This window comes from Hyalella azteca, unplaced genomic scaffold, assembly GCF_000764305.2.
Source record: "Hyalella azteca isolate HAZT.00-mixed unplaced genomic scaffold, Hazt_2.0.2 contig3397, whole genome shotgun sequence".
In the NCBI taxonomy this organism is placed as follows: domain Eukaryota; kingdom Metazoa; phylum Arthropoda; class Malacostraca; order Amphipoda; family Hyalellidae; genus Hyalella; species Hyalella azteca.
In genome coordinates, this window is record NW_025933647.1 from 177567 (window position 1) to 204044 (window position 26478).

The 26478-nt window shown below is 37.9% G+C and overlaps 1 protein-coding gene across 1 annotated transcript; it reads right to left on the reverse strand.

Moving 5' to 3' along the window:
- Nucleotides 1-15842: 15842 nt before the first annotated feature.
- On the reverse strand, nt 15843-21140 carry LOC108679037 (protein O-linked-mannose beta-1,2-N-acetylglucosaminyltransferase 1-like). Its single transcript, XM_018167545.1, has 7 exons — nt 21082-21140; nt 20865-20969; nt 19654-19815; nt 18820-19015; nt 18298-18494; nt 17279-17393; nt 15843-15968 (listed from the first exon to the last, which is right to left on the reverse strand). Exons 1-7 carry the CDS (start codon nt 21138-21140, stop codon nt 15843-15845), a joined length of 960 nt encoding a protein of 319 aa, XP_018023034.1.
- Nucleotides 21141-26478: the final 5338 nt, after the last annotated feature.

The window sequence follows — 26478 nt, forward strand, 5'->3', positions numbered from 1 at the left end:
CACGGCTATAAACTAAAAAACTGCGCTGCAACTTCTCCATTTCTTCATTTCTTCTCGCTTCGAATCACTGACATGTGGAACAGCCTCCCAGATGAAATCGTTGGCGCTCCAAGTAAGAACGCGTTCAAGAACAGACTAGCTAAAGCTATGGAAAAATATATGTTCAGACTTGAAATGCCTAGCATCACATCGAACCCAGTGGAAGTCTAGTAGCTATTTCAAACTATCGTCAGTCATGAAAAGATCCGGTCAAATGACACGATTTTAGATCTTCTGTGAACAAGGCACGAAAAAAAAAGAATCGGCGACAGGCCACATCAGGCCTACACTTCAGCGCTGACATCACTATGTGCTAAGTTGGTTATTCGTATAGAAGTGCGCTAGAGCTGTTCAGACAGTTAAGTATATTGTTCATGCAAAACTTATTAAAAGTCTATCATGTACTACTTTCGACTGGAAAGAGTTTTATATGAAGCCAGTGTTTGGTAATTAGGGGTTTCTACCAATCACACTCATAAATTAAGTGTCACAACGTGCATGTATATGTTGAACCGAGTCAGTAACCCCTACCGGTAACAAACAAGTTCTTGAAATTGTTTAGATACTGAATAAAAAATGAAGTTCTTGAATTCCTGTGAGCTTACTAAGTATGAAAATAGCTTATTCATCAACACGAGATGTACAATACTTTTGATTAAGCACATCGAGATGTCTTGCTCAACATATATGAATTCAAGGAATTTCTTCTTCTACTGTTTGTTAAAGGGCCCCATACTCCATACAGTCCGACTTGCGAGTCTAATTTCAAAACTCCCATAAATGGCGCTGAACGAGCCGAGGTGAGCAAAATAAAGGCGAGCCGAGCCACGGCTTCCACTGTTAGCTGTGGGGCTCGGGCGCTCGGCGGGCTCGGGCCTCGGAGGCTCGGCTCAAATTCAGTTGCAATGCAGACGCCAAGCTAGTGGGGCGTGTGCAGTCATAGCGGACTCCAAGCTATTCATGAGCATTGACTTCCTAATCAAGTTTATTGAAGAGTACCGCAATTTGCCGTGCTTGTGGAAGGTCCGTAGCGCAGAATATTCGAACAAATTACAAAGAGATTAAGCATGGGTGGGAATCTCTCATTCGAATTACGCGAGAATAAGTTCCCACTGCAGATCTTAACTTTGTTAAGAACATTAATAATTATAGAGATAGTTTTAGTGGTCGTCCTGATCATTGTTGCGTATGAAATTTAGCAAATTCATTTTGACCGAATCTTTGTCGATTGACTAGCCATTCTTTTGACCACATTTTCCTCCGTTGGACCGTTGCTTTTTCACTGCCCCGAGCTCATTCACACGACGGTATGGCCACGATGGCAGCAGCTACAACTTACCTCGGCGCTCTGCCGCTCTCATCTTCACGACTGAGCGTTGCGAGCCAAGACAGTCAAGTACGTACGTCGGTGTATGGTGAATAATCGCTGAATCAGATTTGCTAGTCAGAATCAGCTAGCCGGACTAAAGAGTCAGATACGCTAGTGTATGGGGCGCTAAGGCGTGACTTCCTGTCTATGTGCCCTTGGTGGATGTCCAATGAGATGAGCAGCTATAGATTAACTTGACCGACAATTGATGAGATGTTTGTGATTGTCTCGCAAAATTTATTGGATAAGCTACTCGCCGTTGAAACCTATTTTAAAAAATACATGGTGAGAGTGCCGCTTACGTCGTGTATGGTTGCCAGTTCTGAGAATCACTGTGTTATAGACCTACGCTCCTTAAATTTCAGCCAAAACCTGATAGCAAATTTAAGAATCTACCTTCGCTGAAAAGAAATTGGGGGAGGTACTCAATTTTGCCTTGTCTCCATAGTTTAGATCGGTGAACATTTTTAGCGTAGTATTCAAGACCACGATGGATCCACTTATTGAAAAATGTAAGAAATTTGCGCGTGGGTAAATGTTATGAAAATATGTGATTAATGAATAGATATTTTGTGGAACATGTAAGGGATGAAGCCATACATGAATATAAGGGGTATATGAAGCCATACATGAATATTTCAACCACTAAATATAATAAATTGACGACTAATTAAGGAGCTTGAATATTTGGAGATATCTAAAGTTTCCAAATCACTGGGAGTATATGCAAAATTTTGATTGTGTAGAATGTTTGATCATGGTTCCAATCTTTCAAGCATTGCATACAGTAATTTTTCTAGAAACACTAAGCTGTAAATTTATAGATTCTTGAGATTTTCAAATGAAATCTCATATTTTCTGGCAATCCCTACTGAGATAGTTAGTCATAAATAAAATATTTACATGAAATTACCCCTATCGATTTATCAAACTTTTAGTATAGTATAGTATAGTATCTTCGGCATTGAAGAATAGCTAGGCCTGGATAGGCCTGTAGCCGATTCTTGTACAAATAAGATAAGAAGTAAAGACGAATTCGATGAATAAAATATTCAAGAAGTTCACGCTTCCACGAGAATGGAGTCAGAAATGGAAAAAGGCTTGAACACAAATGTTACTATTCTGACGAATTCAAGACTTTTTTCCGTAATAGACTTCCTAAACTATCAGGATATTGCCTCGGATTATTGCTACAAAAACGTTACAAAATTTGAAGATAAACGCTCTTTAAATTTAAAAATGACTGTCGGACATTTTTCCTCATTGAAATTAAATGAATTTTAGACTATTGACCATGATTCATGTAAGCCATTAAAATTTTTCAAGCACAAACCAAGTACGGATTTCGTTTTGCAAAAAGTTGAATTACGCCGTGTTCCGCGGCTGTTTGAGAACTAAAATCAATGAATTAACGCGCTGATGCCCAATTAGGCTGTTCATGCTATTAATATTTATTAAATACACACTAACAAAATTAATATGGTAGATAAAATTGTTGAATGCGAGAATTGAAACATCATACGTTTGCTTACGAAAATATGGCAAACCCCGCGGTCAGACAAGTCAGCCCGTTATTATGAGTTCTAGGCTGTACTCACTCGATCGTGTAATCGAAGGGAAAGAAGAAATATATATTAAAAACCAAACCATAGGTCTAATAAGATGTCGACAAGCAATGAAAAAATTATTAATAGTTATAACACTTTGTTCAGCGCCTGGCGCATTTAAAACACTTCCAGAGTTTAAAATATAGATGAAGTTATAACGTCCGAGCGTGCTGAGTCTTGGTCAAACTCTGCAATATACGATTAACCGGAAGCGGTGATGACGTTCCACTCCCAGGTTTTGAAAATCTCCTGAAAATTTTTAAATTGTATTACCTATACATTGGCATTTCGAACTGCAGCTTCTAAGTGCAAGTTTTTAGTAACGTTTTTTTTCCTTTGTGTTGTAAAACGTTTTACGAATGTTTTATTAGTTATTTTCTGTTCAATAAAATACTATGGACTAAAAACTGACAATGATGAGCAGTTGTTTACGACGAAAAAATGTACGCTTAAAATACAAGTAATTTTGAATTTACTCATACCCAAATAAAAATTAAGAGTGGAGCACCTATGTTTTTATGATGGCTATCGGCCATATAGGTGGACGCCATATAGGTGGAGTAACTATCGCCATTCGAACTCCGGTCTCTCACACGCGAAGCAAAGCCTTTATCGTTGAGCTGTATGAGAGGACCAGGCACTAGAGTAATTTAAATATTTAACTGAAGTATTGCAAGTATTAATTTCATCAAATGACAGAAGTTAGTGCTACCGCCGTGATGATTAGATGGTTCCATCAACAATTTTATTTGAACATGCTGCTATATTCGAGTAAGCAGCCACTGAAAGAAACTTCATTTATCCATAACGAACGATGGTTCAGCTCAGAGTAAAGGCTACGGGAAAATGCTTAATAAGCATCGAAGTTTCATAATGTGAATATTGCACCAATTTTGACAGCGGTTTGAATCGAAATATTTTCATCAAGAATATTCTTGTGTGAAATAAGGAATTGATATCACTCGCTGATTTTGAAATGTCGCGTAAATTCCTTGCACCACTTCTATAGTCACTATTTTTCTCTTGCATAATCTATAATCTTTTGCGTCCAAATTAAGATACCGGGACCACTCTAGTAGAAATTTAGACTTAAAATCGAAATAATAATCTGACTATATGAGCAAATTTCCCTAAATAATTAAATTCCACTATCAAAGTAAGCGATAGAAAGCCGAATTTTTATTCGTATCCATCTGCGTAAAAATGATACTTTTTTGACCAGCAAATCACCCGGAAAGCACATATTTCAAGCAGAACATGGTAAAGATTAGTATAGGAAGCTCAACGCCGACTCCCGTAAATCACACTCGTGTGAATGTGAACGTGACTTACTCGACAATATTCGAGAATATTGTAAATATTATGGAACACACTTAATCGATCCTTGCAATTTATAAGTAATTATACAATAATTATTCTGAATTGATCGCAATATTTCCAACACGGCCAGTTGGCGCGTACGCAAAGTTCGCAATAATTTTACTCAATATCTCATGTAAACATACAAAAATGGGATTCGCTGTCATCTTTAGAGAAACTGTATTTTTGGGATAAAAATTTTCCATAGTTCCTCGGACAATTTATATCAGAAGCAGTCTGATACATGCCCAGTGGCTTCACTTTGGTTTGAAAAATTTGTGAACACCTTGCTCCTATCCGTCGGTTTTACTCGTACCTACTGAATTCATGCTAAATTTTCTTAACAGAACTTAATATTAAAAGACAAGCACACGAAAGAAGTCATGGTTTCATCTTGATCTCGAATGACCCGCAACCCAATAACACCTTTCTACGTTGGATAAATTACAGTTGCAAATACCTTCGTGCATTGTGCAGTTTGGGCAAACGGTTATCGGTGGCTCACAAGACAGTTGTCTGCAATATGCCTTCGATGTTTCAGACCCTATAAATCAGAAGATTCGTCGATGACTCCCACCTATACTCGCCACCCTCTTGATTTATTGGTGTTTTGTTGTCAATTTTCGGCAGTCTTGTCGAAAAGGTTAAATTATAGTTTATAGATCTTCTATGGCAACTAATTAGGAATGTTCCAATTTAAATTCCTATACCAATTCATCTTTAAATTTAACGCAGTCATTCAGCGGCCAGCGAGGTCGCGACTTTGCTTAATCGGTTTTTGAGGCTTTCTCTCCAGCGAAACCGAAGTCGTGCAACTCTGGCCGCCAACATACTGATTCAGCCACCATCCGTGCTACTCCCACCTGTGTCGTTCCTGTTGCCAACCTTTGTGCCCATCCGTGCGTTGGATTATCGTCTTGTGGCTTTCGTACGGATGGTGGAACTTCACTAGCACACCAACAACTTCTAGACGACTGATCACCTGGGCCCAGAAGAGCTTGCACTTCTGTTTTGAAGCCGTAAGTCGCTATCCTACCCTGTGCCGTGGTTCAGTGACTGCTCTTGGAAGTGCCTTAAGTCGGCTTGGCTAAGTTCCTAAAAAATTAGACATTCATCCGGCAAAATTTTGTCTTCATTCCAATGTAACTAAGTTTATCACATTCCTCATTAGTTTCCTATTGCCTAGATTTAAATGATAATTGATTTAAATAATTGATGTAGATGAGAAATGGTAATTGATAACTGATTAAAATTGATAACTGATTGAAATTGATAACTGATAGAATTGATAACTGATTGATATTGATAACTGATTGAAATTGATAACTGATAAAAATTTATGATTCGTTTAAATTAGATTCGTTTGAATTCATACTTGATTAGATCTATAACTGTAAGGGATAACTGATTACTAATTGATTTCTCATTGTTTACTCGGTATTGACCAACTCTTATTCTATCTAGGATGAGTGTCCTGACGAGATAGGTCGTTTGGAAGAAGGGGTGGCGCAGCTCGATTTAATAATAATAAAAATAGCGGTTTCAGCGTTATTAGGCCGTAGGCCTGTCGCCGATTCTTAACATCGCAGAACATTCACAGCATTTTGCGGTCTCGAACTCGCAACTCACTGCTACAATTCTGCTGTGCGTAACCGCCCGGCCTCCTTGTCGATTCTGACCAGAAACTGGCGCACATAGCTGGGATCGAACCCGCGCCTCTCTGCGCCAATCTTGGTACTCTGAACTTTAACCACTGGGCCACCCTGCCCCGTGGACGGCTCCAGCGATTTGGTTTATTTGATTTACAATAAATCGTATAAAGATTTATTATCATGCCCGATCGTTGTTTCCCTGTCCTTGCCACGACATTATTTTCGTCAGATCTGGCCACCCACCGTTACGCCAACTATAATCTACTACTATTATTTTTTATTTGGGTAGCCATCGCTACAAGAACGACTGCCACCCAAAATTTTTTAGACTTTGGAAATCGGAACAATTTGTTTCGATGCAAACAATATATACTTATATTCATTATTTAGTTTCCCATAGTCAATTGCTGGCTCTAGAAAGTGAAAATGTCGGGTGCCTGGAAATCATTTCTATAATTAGGAGTTAAGGTGTCGTGTTTATTGTAATAGGTAAATTAAAATACTTCAATCAAGAAATTTATTCCAAAAAATATTTAGAATAATTTCAAATTTCCTATAGAATCTTATAAGTCATGCGACAAGTGAAATTATACACGCATCTCATCACTGAATGATGTTGCTTCAATAAAACTTAAAAATTTTTGACATTGTTTATTGTAGGAAAGGTGAATTGTTTAGTACTGGTGAGGTCATTGATGTTGCCTGGAATTGCTTATTATACTATTGGTGAGGTCAAAAATGTATTCTGGAAACTGGTGCATAAACCAATCTCGTTACCGAAGTGAGCCCTCATAAGTTGCATACAAAATTAGCATTATTTGCAAGAATCGTTTGAAAACCATTTCGTAATAATATGGAAACAAGCATCCGTTGCTTTGTCTATTATTTACTAGAATTAACGAGAGAAAAATTACTTATCAACTGTATTTGGCTGAAAATTTACATTCACGATTCACTTGTAAAATTAATTTCGTTCGTTTTGTCTTTTTCCCATTTGGCCATAATGACAGTGTCAGGTTCAACTCCGCATTTTTATTAATTGGATAAATTCATCAATGACCTATAGGATTATTCGTTCATAATCGTCGAACGCAATTCCTCCTCAAAACAAGTATACACTGTTGGGGATTGAACAGATTTGTCACTTCTGTAGTATAGCGATTGAGAGCAATATTAGCCGAATTATTCAAATTATGTTGGAATCGTTTGTGCCGATGATGTGCAAGGCAATTCCTTGAGATGTAAGTGAATACCGTGAATTTTAGGTATTGTGAAATTGCATTGAATGGATATTTTTCTGTGTAAAAATTTAGGATGAATTTTTCATCGGTTTTTACCAGTTAGATTTTCTGACGATCGATTATTTGTTAGATATTTGGCTCATTTATTTCTTTTGGGAGCATGCAATAGTTTTTTTCACGAATAGTCTAAGCATTAGTCTCAACCTCAGTAACAGTCTCAGTATTGATTGCATCTTCTCATTTAAAATATTCATCACTGAAAAATATACCTGAAACAGTGTTTCAGGTTAGCTAAGAAACAGACCATTAATATACGATCAATAATGCTAAATAAACAATGCGCAGGGATGAATATGCTATCTTTCATTATTGTGTAAATTTGTCCTTAGAAAAATTAGTAGAAAATTTCATCAAGACACATTAATTTTCTTCATGATTCTTCAGCAACATTTTTCAATCTTTTAGAGAGAATGTTGGAAAAATTTGATTGTATTTGGGAGTGCTTTTCCTACATTTTTCATTGATGCTATGAGTGTTTGTTTCCTAATTGAAACAAGAATTACCGTCAGTAGACAATTGGTTAACGTCGTAATCAGAGAAGAACATAAGAAGTGAACGTATGGATATATTGTTTCGAAGTCAACTATGATTGTGTGGGACATGAATGAAACAAAATTTTATCAATTTCAGTTAATATATCATACCTTGTATCATGTGGAAACAAAAAAAAAATTAATACGTAACTGCATTTGCCAGACGTGATATAAAAAATGAATATTGGAATGATTTTCATCAAAGTTTGTCAGATACTGTACTCTACACAAATTATATACTTGCGAGCCTTTACTCTAAATAAACCATAGCTGAATTCATACTTAGCTAATCAGGCGGCCTTTCCCATTTGAAGTTTACGTGACCAGAGCCATGGTGGCAACTCGCTAATAGCTCGTGAAGCGGCCAACACTCCTCCAAATGAGGCCACTAGCCCGATAATTAGTGACGGTATTATTAGCCAGGCCAAATGGCTGCCACAATTGGCCCCGTGTAAACGCATCTTATGAGTCGGTTGCTCAAGATAGTTTGTTAATGGGCTTGTTTGTTGCTCAAGAGAGTTAAGTTATAGGCTCCACAGAGATAAATAGTTTATAATATTGCATTATTATATCATTCACCACAGGCCGTAATACGTTGTACGGTGACCCACGTACTTGACCTCATCCGTGTTTCTGAGCCATCTCGAAAGTCTCCAGCGTTTATCATATTGTGAAATCGCTTCCAATGCGCCATCACGTGGCGCTGTAGTCGTCAGGGCCCCTACGACCCCACTGGTTTGAAGAAATGGATTATATTTAAAATAATTTACGAAATGTTACAAAGCCGTCGTAGAATGTGACGTGGAATTTTCTATTCTTGCAGTACTGTGCAATGCTCTCTCACGTCCCAGATAACCCAACCTCAAAGTGAGTGTTACTAAAAACAGGAAGGTCTACTGTCTCTATACACTATTTAATCTGCCTATTTGAATTTTCCTTTCCCTAATTTCATATCCTCCTTCCACATGCATACTCTTCGCGTCATTCAATTTCATCATTTGTCAAACCACCTTATTAACCAATCACTCAGCCTAAGACCGCAAACTCACAGGATACATATGAAAAAAAAAATCGGCCATGGAGTTCCCACATGCCGGCCTTAAATATTTTAAACAGCCTTCCGCCCGCAATCTCAACGTGAGTGTCATCAGAATCACCGGTGTTTTTGTTACCGTATATAGAGATAGGTTAGGTAAGGGTATATAGGTTAGGTAGGCCACCCAAGTTCATTTTTTATTTAAATATAATGGAACTTGACCGAATTTGAACAAACTTTTTCTAACTCTAACTGTCGATTTATGTTCAAACTCTACTTCTAACGTCCGGTTTTCTGAATCAGCAACGAAGACATTCGGCAACTGGCTGCCGATTACATAGAATCAGCAATTTTGCGATTTCGGCACGACATATACAAAACACAAACAAAATTGGAGACTGTACTCAGGCCACAAAAATTAACAACCTACACCACCAGAGCAAAACGGTTTCTGAACGACGGCTCCGCCGTGTTTAACATAAGAATCACACCCGCCAAATGCGAACAGTAGATATACACACATCCTCATCTGCAACAAATGATACAAGTTAAGTTTTTTTTAATATTGTCCAAAATGACTTCTTGAAACACTACGCTTAAGAAGTAGTCGACGCACTATTATAAATTAAAGCTGCGAATGCTAGTTGGTCAAACTACGTGTGCTTAAGTTCTGATATCTTTCGTCACCAGTTAAATCTTTCGTTTACCTGGAAAACGTGAAGTGGTCTTTATTTCGTTGTGTACAACAATTGAGTATAAATTTTTAGATTAGCAGTGCCTATTCGACAATTATCTTTCAACACTGTGGCACGCCCGCTCGATTAAATTGCTACCCGGTTCGAAATTCTCTCCGTTAGCAAGGCCATTCGGCGCAGGCACCTTCTCAAACATCGATCTAAGCCGTGTCCTAGACATGTTCACCTGCGGCTGACTCCCTGACTGCTGCGATTTTTGACTGGATAATTATACTGCTTCCCTTAGGGCCACGCATATATATTACGTAAGTTGAATATTCAATTTAACGTTCGATTGAGTTTATTTACTTGGTAATTTATGTCTATGTGTGAGCGCCATACAGGGATTTTAATAGGCGGGATTAAAGCCGGATTTTAGCCTTCGAATTTGATCTCTTAAATTCAACCTTTCAAAAGTAATACTGTGTACCATAGTATTCAATTAATCTTGAAGATCTTGAACTAGCCAATTGATCGTTTAAATTTCTTAGATCTATTGTTCAACTCAATTGCACATCTGAAAGCACTACGGGTGCACCTATTTTTAATTAAAAATGTGAGCTTCCAGCCTGCTAAAATTAACGTTACAATGATAACTGACATGTTGCTATACGAGTTATTATATGTAAACATTCCCAACTAAAATTCACCATTGTTTCTCCTATCATATATATACACCTTGACGGCCTGTTCGCGGATTCGAACCATCCACTATATTCTTGCGCTCTGGAGGAGGCAAAACGAAAACTAAATTGGCGAACTAATGTCTATATCAATTTTAACTTGTGAATTCTTCGGAGCTGCAGCATTATGGATGAATAAATATTATCTGATTGAACGTCATTTACTCATATATATAGTGTTTACTCATAGTCATTTACTCATAGTGTCGTGTGTGCGCATCCATCAACTGCATATACAATATACACAATGCAGTAATACCCACAAGCAATGTCTAGCTTTACATTAAGGAAACAAGACAGACACCTGCTGCCTATGGCTCATACAGCAAAAAACTATGCTTAACAAGTAAAAAGAGCACTGAGACTTGGAACACAAAGAAAGCTATACACATACGAACAAATAGCCAAACATGTGATCCAGCAAGCCAAAAACCCTCAACACACTCTTACATGCACCCAAACCACATAAAACAAACGAACAGCAATTATAATTGGAGCACACATTGCTGACTTCGCTGGACAGAAAGGATATGGCTTTATGAAAATCACCAAGGCCAATACTCACGTGACGAATTATATCTAGACCGCGACTCTAGCAAAATTCAATATTTTCTGCAACCACGACATGAACAAATCGACTCATACTTTAACTCCAGAACTAAAATAAAAAATTACGATCTTCTGAAACGCTTTTCAGTGAACCTAACACAATAAAAACTCAAGAGACTATGAAAACTCTACGAAAGGCCCGCTAGTCTCCGTTCAGCTGTGATCGAGAGAAAACGCTCGTGTCTGTGGTCCTAAATTTTAAAATTTTTAACTTTTACGGTAACGTTATCGGAACTCCTTTAGCATTTTTTCCATGATCCGTATTAGAGAATTACCGAATTTTAGTGAAGTCCGTAAAAGAAAGTGCGAATAGAAAGAACAAACCTATTGCAAAAGGGTTTTCATTTTAAATGACGCGGACGTTTAAAGTCAGTGAAGGACGCTTGCTTGCGAGGGTAACGTGTGACAGCCTTGCCCACGAGGGACAATACAGCCTTTATTTTCTTGTCCAAGCCTACCTCTTCCCATGAACACCTAAGCCGCTTACTCTTAACTCTGTAACAATTTGTAAGAAACAAACAATTTGTACCATTTTTACTCAACTTGATTTCGGTTTTTAACTTGTGTTTATTTAGCTCTTGCATTTCAAGATGGCTGGTCTGAGAAGAAAACGATTAATTGAAAAGGCTTCCAGTCCTGTTAAACCGAATGCGAAGATCAAATCGCAAAATGAGCGAGGGGAAATTTGTAAATTTTGCAAGCTGGTTTTTCTTAACTTCAATGACGCTAGAGTGGTCTGTGATCGTTGCGGGGATATCATCTGCAAAAATTGTGCAAAGTTGAGCAAGACAGACTGCTCGGTTATTCGCAGAAACAAGACTGTTTACTGGTGTTGCCAGGACTGCCAAAAAACCTGCACTTAGCACTGTAATAAGCGAAAAGATGGTGGAAGAGAAGTGGTCTTCTATGTTTTCTGTCTTTAAGGCCGAAATGGAAGAAACCAACAAGCAAGAGTTGAGAAAGAGAGCCGAAATGGATGAGAACCTCAAGAAAGAATTGAGTTTGTTGCGTAGCAAATTGCACTCGTTACGAAATGAGCTGGTGGAAATGGAAGATCATCTGCACAAAACAGTAAATAGCGATAACACAGAAGGTAAAGGCCGCAAAGAGGTCATCTCTGATCTCGCCAGCGAGAGCACTCGTAAACTGCTGGATAGAAAGAGAAGACTTAATCTTGTTTGGTTTAACGTTCTCGTAAGCAATGCTTCGGATGCTGAGTTTATTACTGATTGTTATGCCAAGGCCCTTAACGTCGTTGTGTATATAACGGCATGCTAGAGGCTGCGATCGAAAGACGCTATCACCGGTAGACCGCTGCTGGTAACTGCAGGATACAGCCGAGGTCGGACATGTGCTAAAGGCTGCGAGAAAACTAAGGGAATCCCAAGAGTTTAATTACAATAGTTTAATTCAAGAAGGATGATACCCCTTTAGAGAGAGCAAATTTTTGCAAGAAATGGCAGAAGAGACTCAGGCGGAAAAACACGGAGACCCAGGACAACCGCTCTCACGATGTTAAGATAACACCGGCCGCACACGGTCAGTCAGCGGAGCCGCAAGACAATTAAGAATGCATGTCCATAGATTCAGGCCTGTAAATAATGTAAGAAGTAAACGCATGCATCAAAGTAAAGTGCACAAAAAGTTATAAAATGTTTTCACACGAACTCTGATTTTGTTTTGAATAAAAAAAGTGAACTGTTAACTGTGATCGAAAACGAGTGCATAGACATTATTAGTATTGCAGAAAACACTCCCTAAAAGCCTCTAATGGGGCCCAGCAAATCAAGTTATCTGCAGAGCATCAATCAGCTAGAGAATTAGTGTGGTGCGAACTTTCTCTCAGAGGCATAGATAGATCTCTATACACGATGCCACCTAGGCGTCGTGTATAGATCACCAAACAGTTCCTCTGAAACGATAAAGTAATAAACAGTCTTTTACCGAGCATGACTTGCAGTGGGTCACACACGTTGATCTTTGGTGATTTTAATCATCCAGAGCTAGACTGGACAGATCAATCCTCTCCAAGGGATGAGAATCACCCAGCATCCTTGTTCATGGAGTCTGTGAGAAACTCCTTCCTAGTCCAGCACGTTACCAAGCCAACCCATTACAGAAGTAAGCATACTCCCAATTTTTTAGACCTGGTGTTTACTAGTTATCAGTGTTAGATGAGCTTCGTCACGAGGCTCCTTTGGGCAAAAGCCATCACCAATCATTGTTTCCCAGTCTGTAGTGCTGTACAGAAAAAACACCTCGAAAGCGTGAGCGTTTGAATTTTGCGAGAGGCGACTATGGAAAACTCCGTCAAGCAGTGAATGCATTGAATATTTCGAACTGTATTAAGGACATGAATGTGGCTGAATCATGGTCATTTTTCAAGGACACGGTTATGTCTGCAGTTGATGCGTGTGTACCTAGTTAAGCTTGGTGGAGCAAAAAAAAGCTCAGTGGATGAACAGTACAGTTCTAGCTAAGCTGAAAACAAAGAAGGAAGCCTACCATTCACTGACTCGTAGCGATGTTGACTATAACCTATACGCAATAGTTCAAAATCAAGCTAAAGAAAGCTGTCGTACCGCAGTAAAAACCTTCGAAAAAATATTGCTAAAAATGCAAAAAAGTAACCCGAAAGCCTCCTTTTTGTACGCTAGCTCGAAGTGCAAGATAAAGGACGGTATTTCTGATTTGAAAGTAGATCAACGAAAGATATCCTCTGATGAGGGCAAGGCTAACGTTCTTAATCAGTTTTTCAGTAGCGTATTCACTGAAGAGGTCTTGAACAGTATTCCAGCTATTGAGGAGCACCCAGTAGGCTCTAAATTAACAAGTTTTGAAATACAAGAAGAGATTTTCAAGCGCCTTATCGCTTTATATCTAAACAAGTCATGTGGACCGGACGGCTTCCACCCCAGATTACTCAACGAGTTAGCAACTGTCCTAGCCGGAACTCTGGCGCCATTTTTTCGAAAAACTTTGAATGAAGGGATCTTGCTGAAGCGGCTGTTGCGTAAATTGAAGTCTTTGGGAATTGAGAGTAATCTACTCAAATGGATCAGAGATTTTATAGTAGGGAGACAACAACGTGTCAGTATTAATAGGTCCGTATCAGACTAGGTTTCAGTGCGCAGCGGCGTGCCACAAGGAAGCGTTCTCGGGCCTGTTTTATTCGTTGCATTTATAAACGATCTGTCAGAAGCTGTGTCTATAGCTTGTGCTCGATGTATGCTGACGACGCAAAAAATTATAATACAGTGATGAATACGTCACAAAAAGTACAGTTGCAAGGTGATCTTGACAAGCTGGTTGACTGGGCTGATAAGTGGCAGCTGTAGATTTTATTCTAACGCTGCAGTGGAGACTAGTGGCGAATACTGCGACTCGAAAAAAAGTCATCATCGAATCATATGATGACGCATTCATTCCAGTATTTGTCACCATCTAACCCATACTTAATACGCAAACGACTTTTTAGGAGCGCCAGAAACTCCAACCCAGTCATTGATGCCCCACACAATGAAATTCTCGGTGAATACCTGAGCTCTTCCACCATGGTTGAACACTGGATGTGACAATCTTGAATTCAAAAAGTCTTTTGCGTTAATTTTTCTAGCGTTTGGCCACTCCTCGAATACTCTCATTTTATTATTACCTTTTTTCATACATATTCCCATCTTCTCTGCAGAGGGAGCACAGAGGTATGGTTAATATTTAAATTAGCATTAGATGGCAGAATTTTATTATTGAAACACGTACGAATAATGACCAGAGAATGCATAATATTCCAATTTGCAGGAAATCTAAACTCTTCAGATGACGTTAACACATCAAAAAGCAGGTCTCAGCAGGGATTTATAATATATTTAATGACGTTTCGAATGTATCAACATTCATTTTCAAGTAAATAGAAGCATTGAAGAAAGAGATTTTGGTGGGCATAAGTACATAATACATGTAAATAGGATACAACAAGGAAATTCTAAACGGAAAATTACTCTGCAAACTATCTAAAAGTTCAAAGAATTTTGGTAGCCTGAAAACCAATTGGAATATAATGCATTCTCTGGTCATTATTCATACGTACCTGTTTCAATAATATTTGAATATACACAAAATTGAAGATACACAAAAACAATAAAATACAAAAGAATTCAAACAAACGAGGAAAAATGTCTAAATGTTCAAAAAAATAATCATATTAACACTGAAAATCACTATAAATTGATCTTCATATGTGCTCATATACGTAAAAACAACTCTACTTGCTATGTGCAAGCCCTCGAAGACTTTACCTGTTTTGATACCATCAAGATTACGTATAAATACCTTCGAATAAGAGAGTAAAGTACCAACATATTTTTGTTTCCGACCATTTTTCCCTTTATATTTTCAGGATTCTTTGTGCCACCTCTGTCCCGCATTTCTTAGAGCCCAATATCAATGAAACTCGACACCAATAAACCAACATCAATGTAAGCCAACATCAATGTAAGCCAACATCAATGTAAGATCAATATAAGCCAACATCAATGTTTGCCCACATCTATGCCGCAGCTCGAAGAGAGGTGTTTCGTGATATCGAGTTCGATTGATATGATAGGATAGTTAGTGTATCCCAGTTTGTTATACGTGATTATTTTCGTTTATTAATGCTTACTGGTGATTATGTATTCATTACTTTACAGCAAATCAATAAGTATTCTAAATTTTTATAGAAAGCTCTTGAAGCATATTTAGTTATGCTCTCCGCAATGTGCTCATGTGTACACTTAAATTATTGGAAGATATTCATAACGTTCTTTGATAAATTTATACCAGGATCATGGAATTATTACATTTGGGATGAATTAACAAAGTTCTTATGAATTGGATGATTTTGCAATAAAGGCCTTCCCCCATAATATGGGTCACATATAATCACCAGTAGGGAGACATAGGGCAGGCCACCGCGTACAGTGTGGTGTGCGGAGTGATGTCAGTGATGGTGTACTGCATCACACCCTCGTAGTTGTCAAACGCGTGGTCCGGGTATGTGTGTAAACACTGTAGATACATTCATTCGTAAATATTGTTTTATATTATACCCGAACTCATTGCTTTCGTATTGGGATAGTAACAAGCCCAGAGCTTCAAGTTATCCACATATGGCCCAAAATAATTTTTGACTTAAAAAAACATCAAATCATTGACCAAAATGCGTATTTAACCAACTTCTCATTAACCCACTATCAAGGTTGTCCAACAGCTTAATTTCAAGTCAAATTGGCAAGGCTATTTGGCAAGCTCTCACTCATTTTCTTAATCGTCATTGAGGCAAGGAATGTTCGACGACTTATGCCCCTATCAACAAATAAACGTTTAATATTGATTGATCAACTTGAATTCGATAAGTTAAGTTAATATATTCATCTCTCTATGCTTGTACTATGAAGTTAAATAGATCACCAACCTTAGCTAGTAGGACGAGGGATGAAATGGTCTCACTGTACGAGTGAGCCTCTAAAGACATGACGACTGGACCAGGGCGCTGGTCGGTCATGTCGAACATTCATAGACGTGAAGATCATCAGAGAAGCAAACAGAGAAGAATATCTTATTTATGCTTCTTAATACGCGCAATTTGAAAATATTAAATCAATTTGCAACACGGGCTAAATTTTTTGCGTATATATAATATATTTCTACGTTTTCAAATCTAATGACATTCAGAAATCAGTAGTAAATGTAAAAAATATAACTCAGTATATACTCACTGCAGTGAGTGTTAGAGAGTGCATTTTCTGATCGACGAAAACGTGAAGTCACGGACGGTCAGACAGACAGACGGACGGACAGACGGACATGGCGAGCACAATAGCGCCTTTTTTCCATAAATGAGAAAATGTGCTAAAAAGACGAACAAGAAGTATGTCGCTAACAGTTCTATGTGGCATAAAACGATACGTAGACGTCCGATTCCCTCAACTGTGAAAAACCCTTACAATATGGATAGACACGACTATACATGTATTTTAAATTGATAACATTACTCTGTCAATTTGCTTGATACGTGAATGCAATTATTAATAAAATAGGTATTAGGGATGCAATAAATGTATTTCATTGTTATTAAACGAATCTGCAAAATATTAAACAAAATTTAGAAGAAAACCAACTCTACGTCTCGAGTTTTGTGATTTAAAGAGTCTAGAATAATAACGTGTATGAACCGAGCGGCTTCTTTTGTACGATTATCAAGCGGCATCCCACACAACATGAAACAATAAATAAGATTCATGCTTTTTACAAAGTGACAGGAAATGACGTCAACCTCAAAAGATCCTAATTGAGTTTGTTTCATTGTTAACTTCTACCATGTGTTCCGGAATGGTTTCCATGTGGCAGGGGTTGAATCCGTCTTCCATCGAAATGACTTTCGATCGTCTAAGTTCGCTCGCGATATAATCTGCATAGACGTCAGCGAGGAGTCTGGAACATGTAATAATATGCATTTAAAAATTAATTTATAAAGACAACACTTCTAAAGAATCCAGTGTCTCCGATGTTACACATGTACAATAAATTTTTAATTTTATTATGAAATATTAAAAAATTAATTTTCCAATCTTATTTTTGTTATTAAAAAAATGTAAAATTTTCAAAATTCTTTATTCTGTCAATTGATACACGCATTGTGTCCGACTTCACGCATTTCAGATCGATTGGACAATGAGAAGTGAGTTAAATATTGATTATAATTTATGTAGCAGACAAAATTTTTTTTTCATATCAAAAACTAAATTTTTAAAATTTTCAAAATTATTTTCTGTCAATTGATTAATGCATTGTCTCCAATATACTCAAGTGTGCAAAATTTCAGATCGATTGGAGGTAGAAGTGTGTTAAATATCGCCTATAAGATTTGTAGCCGACAGACAAACAAACAAGAAGTGAAGTTAAAGATAAGTGTTGTAAAATTAGCTCATGACATAGAAGCGGCGTATTTTGTTCTTACTCAGCCGAAAACATTTGACTAGAATGAAGAAAGTTATAGTTGAACTGTTCATTGCTAAAATTTTGGTCCTCTTAGTTTTAGGAAAAATGGGATTGAGATTAGCTAATGGTGTGGGTCTCTTTGAGAAAGGTAAAAAAATAATATGGTAACGCTCTTTAAAGTTATCTTTTATATTTTTTATTGGTACGGCAAACTGAGATTTGTAGTGTACCTTTCTGGACTTGTAATCAAGACAAAACCAAGATAAAATTCAACAACGCTGCTTATACTCTATAGATAATAAGAATACGCAAAAGAAATATGTAGCTAACTCCAATTAATTTTTGAAGCGTGCTTATTTGAATCGGGAAACTGCATGGAAAGGTAAAAGGGACTCACAAGTGTAAATTTTGTAGCTTCGCTTCTGGGTCGTGATTGTAGATCATATTTGAAAATATGAGAGCCTGACTCCATCCATTGATGTGAGCTCCAGACGAACCAGAGTGGAAACTTCGGGACACTTCTGGCACCAGGGCGTGCCGTCCCCGTCTTACAGACTCTGCGTGTAGTCGCCAGTCCCAGTCCCAGGATGCATCCTGTTAAGATAAAGATACAATTTCAGTATCATTCACTTTCCGAGAATTAGGTTTCTAACGCCTATTTTTGTCTAGGATTAATGATTTTAAATTTAGCATTAAACGTTCTTCTATTCTTTCTCGTATGAAATAAAAACCATAATTGATACACTTATTACACGAAGAAATTTAATTTGCATTTCACCAACCATTATCCATGTAATTACGTTCCATAGAATGCATAGATAAAGCCTTGGTGCCTTTCGTGACCAGTTAGTTTATAAATAATAATATTAGTACCCGGTTCTGAAACGAGGAGGTGAAATATTAATTCTACCCTGCTCACCGAATTATCGACCCAAAAGTGAAGGATTTCTTGAGCATAATCTCTAGTAACCATCCAGCCGAACTGAGGGAACATTTGTGAGCGCCTGACACGCGTCACGTCAACGGCGACCGTTGGGAAGCTGTTGAGGGAGAAGCTGTTCACGACGTAGAGTGTTGCATCCGCATCAAGCAGCCACGCCGTCTGGTGGAAGTAACTGCAATGAAGGAAGAAACAAAATCACAGTGTGGTGTCATCATCCACCAGTCATGACTTTGAAGAAATTAGTTTTTGAAAGGTTAAAAAATCCTGCCGTCTAACGAAATAGATGTTACTCGACTGTTACATCTGTATCTAGCTGCAGCCATGACGACTGTAGGAAGTATCTGTTCGGGAAGGCAGAAATCAAATCTTTCTCTTATTAGTGAACGCTCTTATTAGTGGAGGCGCAATCAGGGACGATAAATCTAATCTGTTTTCGACACTTTTTCTTTAACTTTCAAAAGATGAAAACACTATTAATGAATTGTAAAAAGTGATTAATGGCTCATTTTGATGGATTTTGTGCAATCGCGTCTTCATCATAAATTAAAAAATATTGTTTTATGCCCCAAGTTTTATTCCGACAAAAAGTAATCGATGGCACGAATAAGCATTACGATAACTAAAAGCAGTGAATTCTCTTCAGAGCAATTGAACGTATTGAAATATCGGTTAATTTTGTATTCAATTCAATTGCTCTTTGAGTAGGGTGTATAGGCATTATCAACTCAAGTATCATAACTATAATAATCACAGTAGTGAACATTCCTGGAAATACAGGAGAACGAGCAATTATGTGCGACAAGAACTTGCCTTATGAAGTCAGGGGAGACGATGAGGTCGTCCTCTAAAATGATGACTTTAGAAGCGTTGCTGAAGGTTGAGAAGGCCGTGAATAAAGAGAATTTGAAGTGGGCGTTGAGGGGCGTGCTGGTGCCTGCTTCTCCCTCGTGGCGGTGCTCGATGACAGGCAAGCTGTGTAGTGTGCATTAGGGTGGGACAATTAATAAAGCTTTTTTTTTTGACAATTCGTTATCAGACTAGGATTTTTATGTAAACATCTGCAAAATCTATCCCTTCCCAACTGATTGAACAATAAAACTTTTTTTCAATTTTTTCAGACACAAAACAAAATAAAAATATGGGGTTATAGCGTAATTGGAAAATCTCTCTCTGACGAAAATAAATGAATCAGTTATTCATTTATAAGTCAGTAACACATATATATGACATGTAAACTGTAGCAGTAATATAAAAAGTTTACTTATTAATTTCAGTTTTTGTTCAAAATTTATTAGAGAATGTTGCTGACATGCCCAAGATAGTTAAGAAATTCGTTCTAAAAGAAAATAATTTGGCCAGAGTGGTCGGGAATTGGAGCCCGACAACTATCGTTAGTGTGTTCTTGAACGAGCGCGCTCATAGTCGGGGCCAAAGTGCTACAGAATTTAGAAATAGGATAAGTGTACTTTACGACGTAAAGTCTTATTCACCTGTCTTAAGCAGAACACCGCTCGTGGTTTCAAAGTAGAAGTTAATTCAAAAAACCGATTCTTTTTAGTTACATTAACAGATGTTTATTAATGATACCCAGCTTATCCGAGCCATGAACAATATATTATTTAACAACGGAATGGCCCTACCGGTGCCATTACGCACATTGCATGTACTGTTTTTTCGCCACATTATTATGTAGTGTCACTAGATATATGCGAAAATTACTGAAGAAAACACCGCAGAATACAACAAATTCATGTACATCTGAGTGCTCGCATTAAATTACATGAGCTATGCGCATGATAATCTTGCTGCCAGTGAATTCTCACTTCATAGAAAATATTGCACAGAAAAAATAGTCATGAAATTACTTTATTGATGGCAGTCAAATTAAATAAAACACTATAGTAAGGCCTCGTATGAAACCATTTGAATACAATTGTAATTTGAAAGTTTTCGCAAACAATTCTTTCACAAATGTTTCTTCTGGATCAGTAGACAAAAATATAAACTAAAGAATAACTAACCCGAAGATGGAGGCTAGTTGTGAAGTTTCTTCCTGGTGCCCGTCGGTGAGAACCAAAATATCTGTTTGGGCTGCACCCTTTGCCAAAAGGAGACTTATGAGTTGCCTGAAAACAGAGCATTATAAATATGTTATAACTCATAATTAACAACTTCTAGTTACAACAGTTCCTATGGAAAGACAGACAAATTATCATGCTGATAAAAAAGTTCACATACCGGTAGAAAAAGTGACACTTGGTGGCGGTTAGCATGGCGATGGGGATTACTTCCGACATTTGGATGTGGTCCTGAATGTGTAGAAGTAGTTTTTAGCAATAGGTGAGGACTTTGTTCAGTTTAAGTCAGCTTAGGACAATAGTAACATACAGGGTGGCGCGCGGTAATTTGCTGATTTGGGAATGAAATAAAAAAATTATGATCACCTGAAAAATTTATATGATATTTAAATTATACTGAACGGTAATGGAATTTATAAATTACATGGTTTTAAATAGTGTATCTTGCAAATGTCAACCTTCGCATTCCACACACTGCTGCATACGTTTTCTGAAGTTTTCATGAACTCTGACAAGCATGCCCACTGGTATTCTGCCAATTTCAGTTTCAATATTGTTCCTTATGTCTTCCAAGGTGTTGGGGCGGTTGATATACACCTTAGACTTCAGGTAACCCCTAAGAAAAAAGCGCATGGGGCTAAAACTGGTGAGCGTGCTGGCCAGGTCACATCAACCCTCAAAGAGATAAGCCGTCCAGGAAACATTTGCCTCAAACAATTCATGGTCACTCTTGCTGTGTGTGCAGTGGCACCATCCTGTTGGAACCATGTATCCTCTAATTCCATTACCTCAAGAGCTGGCTGAAAATAATCCTGTATCATAGACAAATAGACAAATGCTAAGACATAGACAAATGCCAAGAGCAAATGATTGCTTCAGAGCAGAGCGTTTCGGAGATTGCAGTACTGCTGCTCTAACTCTCTCGATGTTTCGTGGTGTTGTAATCCTTCTCTCAGGTCCCCTTCGTTGACATTACACATTCCCTGCTGTTCTGAATGCATTCACCCAATTTACAATTGATTGCCGTCCAGGAACACGTCCGCTTGAAGGAACAGCGAATCGTGAACGAAAAGTACACTTCACTGCAATGATCGGGCGGGCATTTGAAAAAATACGCTTCTACACCAAATGACCTCTCCTAACATGTCCACTGCATGATGGCAACTGAGAGCCAGACGAATACAAATTTCCCGCCATCCACTGTAAGCCACGACCACTCTCCTCTGTCTTCGACCGTCAGTGCCGCCACAGCATACAGTGCAAATAAGCAAATTACCGCGCTCCACCCTGTATAATGCGCATGAACTAGGGCAAGGTTGTTATGAGTACTCAATGCAAGATTTCAATTGATACTGAATATCCTGAGAACAAAATCCAATATTTTATGCAGATTAAACGTAGTATAGACATATAATTGGCCAGAATTATTTTCAAAAAGGAGCACCGATGAATTTCTCAGTCGGAGAGGATCCAGAGGGTCTCTGCAGCGGCACAAAGTCCCGTACCCTTCGTAGCGGCGACAAAATTCCGCCTGCTTCTGTCGTCTGGCGTCGTAATGCCATTCACATTCTGCTCCTACACAAGAGTTTATGTATCATATGTGGCGCCAAAAATCATTGCCATGATAGGTTTGCAAAATCTAGATTTCTATTTCTGATACCTTCATAAGAAGACTTTAGATGTTTGAGCTGCTGTGATACTTACTTCTACCTCTTGGTATGAGCAAGGAAACGTCCATGTTAGACTGCAAATTCTTGTCGCCTTTGAAGATCACTGCTGCTTCAAGATATACGCGCGCTACAAACTCCTCCTGTACATAAGTTAGCAGCTTAATACAAAAAATTTATTTCCAATAAAGACACAATAACCATATCATTAATGCGATTTCATCCCGAAAACTCATCCTGTAGCAAATCATGACGATGAACTCTGAGACTTTTTAACTTTATATGAAAAAATGTGTAGGCGTTATGAAATCGTAATTCTTATGACACCATCTGATGAATTTCTCGCAAATACGAATAAATAATGCAATTTATAACCATGTAAACTGTAAAGTATATAATTCTCAGAGAAATCATTCTTAGGCGTTAATCAACCTAAGAAATTACAGAGAAGTATAGTTACCTCTGCATTTTGTGGCGGCCAGCTATCGGGAACAACACAAATCAGTATAGATGGGTCATCGGTATCAATGTACCCATTATACGGCATGAGATTGTGTTGCTGACCTCGTAGCTCTTTTCTCATTTCTCCTTCAGGAGTGAGTACAAGCACGTCGTAGGGCATAGTCTTGTTTCTCGTTTGTCCGGCTGCTGCTCTTTGTTTTAGCTGTGCGGGGTCGATAAGATATGGAGACGAGCCTATCCCTTGAGCCCAGTCAGCGCCTGTAGGAAAATGGATGAGATGAGTTGCGCAGGATATATCACGACATAGATGAAGCAAGCGATGAGACAGGTGAATGTGCAAGTAATCTTGGGGAGCAATATAAAGACGAATGCAATGATTCACGCTTCCAATAATTGATGCAATACAAACAACAACAAAAGAAATTTACCTAATTTGAGAGCTCCTCCCACAGTGTCCCCTTTCATCCCCAGGTACTGGAGCAGCTTGCGCTCTGTACTCCTTAGGAAGTCCCCGGCGCTGAACTGAACGAATCAGTGCTCAAAGATTAGATAAGGTATAATGGATGGCATCCGTGTTATCTGTGATCATACATGATCGTGAACAATGATCGTGATCATACGTGATCGTGAACAATGTCATACTTCGAGATGAGCGATAATAGCACATATTATTATAATGACTATTGGGCATGCCAGATGCGAGTTGAGAAAACCAAAGCTATTGGATGCTCTTTGTTCTTTGTATAAAGCTTAGCCTTTTAATCTTCCCTGGTTGACCAACACAGTAACAATCATTAAACTTCAAGGCTTCATGTTGGGTCACGCACAGCAGTTTAGTCTAGGAGGGCAAGTCGGCGCACTCATCGTCATGCCCGGACTGCTCGGAGCTCCGGGCTGCCGGTTGGTTAAGTTTGGACCCAGCACTCTAGTGTCCAGGGTTAAATAAAGCACTCACCATCATAACCAAGACAACCAGAGCCCCAGGCTGCAGGTTGACCAGAGTCTGTCCCAGCAATTCAGTCTCCGCGGGCTGCCCCGTGCGGAAGTTGCGGCGAAGCATCACTTCACCGTCTCCTGACATCACCAGCGCGTGCACACCATCCGTAATGTGGCCTTGCGCGCTGTAGACCTGACATTCATTTCAAAGTTACTTGTTCAATAAAAACTATCTCGAAAAATTAGGCGTAGATCGTGCTTTCTGTTAATATTAGAAAATTCGTTCTTAAATGTATGACCTAATATTTCGTGATTGAAAAAGCTCATAACCAACGTAGCTTTGAATAGTCACCGAAAACTGCAGAGCATGCCATATTTTTATTTCCAAGTTGGTAAAAATTTTAAGAAACCAGAAAACGTTTAATAGGTAAAGAGAACTTTATAGAAAAAATACTAACTAAGACCAGAATTTTGAATGATAATGAAATCAACACATGACAGAATCTGCTTATCACAGGGCAAACTATGGAAGTCAAATAATGTATTGAATAAAAAGTGCTAATAATATTAACACATTTTTAAATCAATGAGAACATGGATTCAAAAATTTATAATCTCACACTCACAGGAGTTTTACAAAACTAACATAGCTACGAAATTGCAAATCAGCCTACCACTCTATCGTCCACAAGAACCTTGAGATTCTCATTTGAGGCCACCAATTGGACTTCAAAAGCACCCTTTCTTCGCTCTGTAAAATAGTACAGTGAATAATCAATTTGAAATTGCTAATATTGATTACAATTTAGTTTAATTTACATCGATCGGTAGGCTTATACGCGCTGGGAGCGTTTTTCCTTACTTAGTTTTTAATATCTTTTGAGTATCTTTCGGTTTTCAGTCGCGATTGTACTTAAATTCTATATACTTTTTGAAATGATGATGAAGCTGATCTCCGGAACGTCTCCGTTGAGAATATGGTTAAATTTCAAGACATTTTCTTTGTTTTTTTTAATTCTTGGTGAACTTGTGATTTAAGCAGAGCAATGATATAATTAATTACTTAAACAATCTGACTTTATGGAGATTAGTAAACTAGATCTAAGTAGTGAAAGTTTATTGTGAAGGTAAAGCATATTTGTGTGATCTACAGTAACTACGTGATCCACAAAATTTTAAGTCCCTCTGAATCTACAAGTCTTTTGTTCCACATTGCTAAATAGCAGTTGATGCTGTTGGCTGACAAACTAGGCAATGAGCCTTTGTTTATTCACCTCCGATTGATCCCAAAATGCCCAAGAAAATTCAATGTTCAAAATATCTTTTCTTCCCGTGATAGCTTGCCTATGATATGAATTATGTTGACAATATAAGCATTTACGTAAGGATATATCAACCGTCATCTATGTTATTCCTATCAAAAGGCCTCGGAACGAGATTAATCATCCGAAAACAGGGGTTAGGGACGAAATATATATCTTTACTGCATGATCCTGTGGCAGCTTAACTTTCTCATGTCAATAAGGCTATGAATTAAAATATATTCAGTATGGGTCATTTAACTCATAAATTATTTTTTCAACTATAAATCTGTGCAGCGGCATACGATCGCTGCATTTGATAATAAAGCAGTACCAAATTAAGGCAGTGGGTCGTCCAATATTTTATTTCAGTATAGGGCGTTTGAAAACGTGTCTTCAGCTGGAGTAAAATTGGCCTTTCATGTGTAACATTGGCCCAAAGTTAAAAAAAATTAATAATATCAACAATCACAGGCTTGATTGGTGATCACGTATTAGTTTAGTTCATAGGATCTACAGTATTTTCAACTTTGGGCCAATGATAAACTTGTAAGGCCAGTCTAACCCCAGCTGAGGGCATTTAATAACTAAACAACGAGCTGAAAAGTTACTAGATGTCAATTGATTGACATTAATTGATTGAATTAATTAACTAGATGTCAAATTAATTGTAATTGTTAATATATTTATATTTGTTATTATTCAAAGTATAATTGTAAATTTAAGTATATTCATCATTATTTAAATATCATGTGTATCACACTCAGCAACTGATCTAAAATCTTGAAAGACTGAGAAGTATTTTCTGGCTTACTCACGCCACTCACCCCGTAAACGTGCCTCAGTTGTCGGGTTCAGAGGACTCAGAGAGCGGTCGTCTGAAATTAACTTCCCATTAATAAAGTAAAGCTACTACATCGATCTCTTCCTGCATGAACTTTGATAAAAATCCCGATAGTTTAAATTGTCAGTTTTAATTTTACGCTGCTTTTTTGCCGGAGACATGGTATGAAAGTCAAGTTGAAGCAAATTACTCCGAGTGATACGTATTTTTTGTACTGTTAAATTATTTCCTCTGTGGTAAATTGGAAAGAAATAAAAGACCAATCTAAGAATTTATACATGATTACTTATCGCTTAATTACTACTAACTTGTTGTAATTAAATATTATTTCTTCTTTCATCGAGATT

What these genes read in the sequence shown, in the direction of transcription:
- LOC108679037 (XM_018167545.1), bottom strand. Translation starts at nt 21,140, where the DNA reads ATGTCGGAAGTAATCCCCATCGCCATGCTAACCGCCACCAAGTGTCAC. An exon ending in AAGTGTCACTTTTTCTACCG is followed by an intron (nt 20,970 to 21,081) that starts GTATGTGAACTT and finishes CTCTGTTTTCAG; the next exon opens with GCAACTCATAAGTCTCCTTT. An exon ending in GTCTCCCCTGACTTCATAAG is followed by an intron (nt 19,016 to 19,653) that starts GCAAGTTCTTGT and finishes CCTTCATTGCAG; the next exon opens with TTACTTCCACCAGACGGCGT.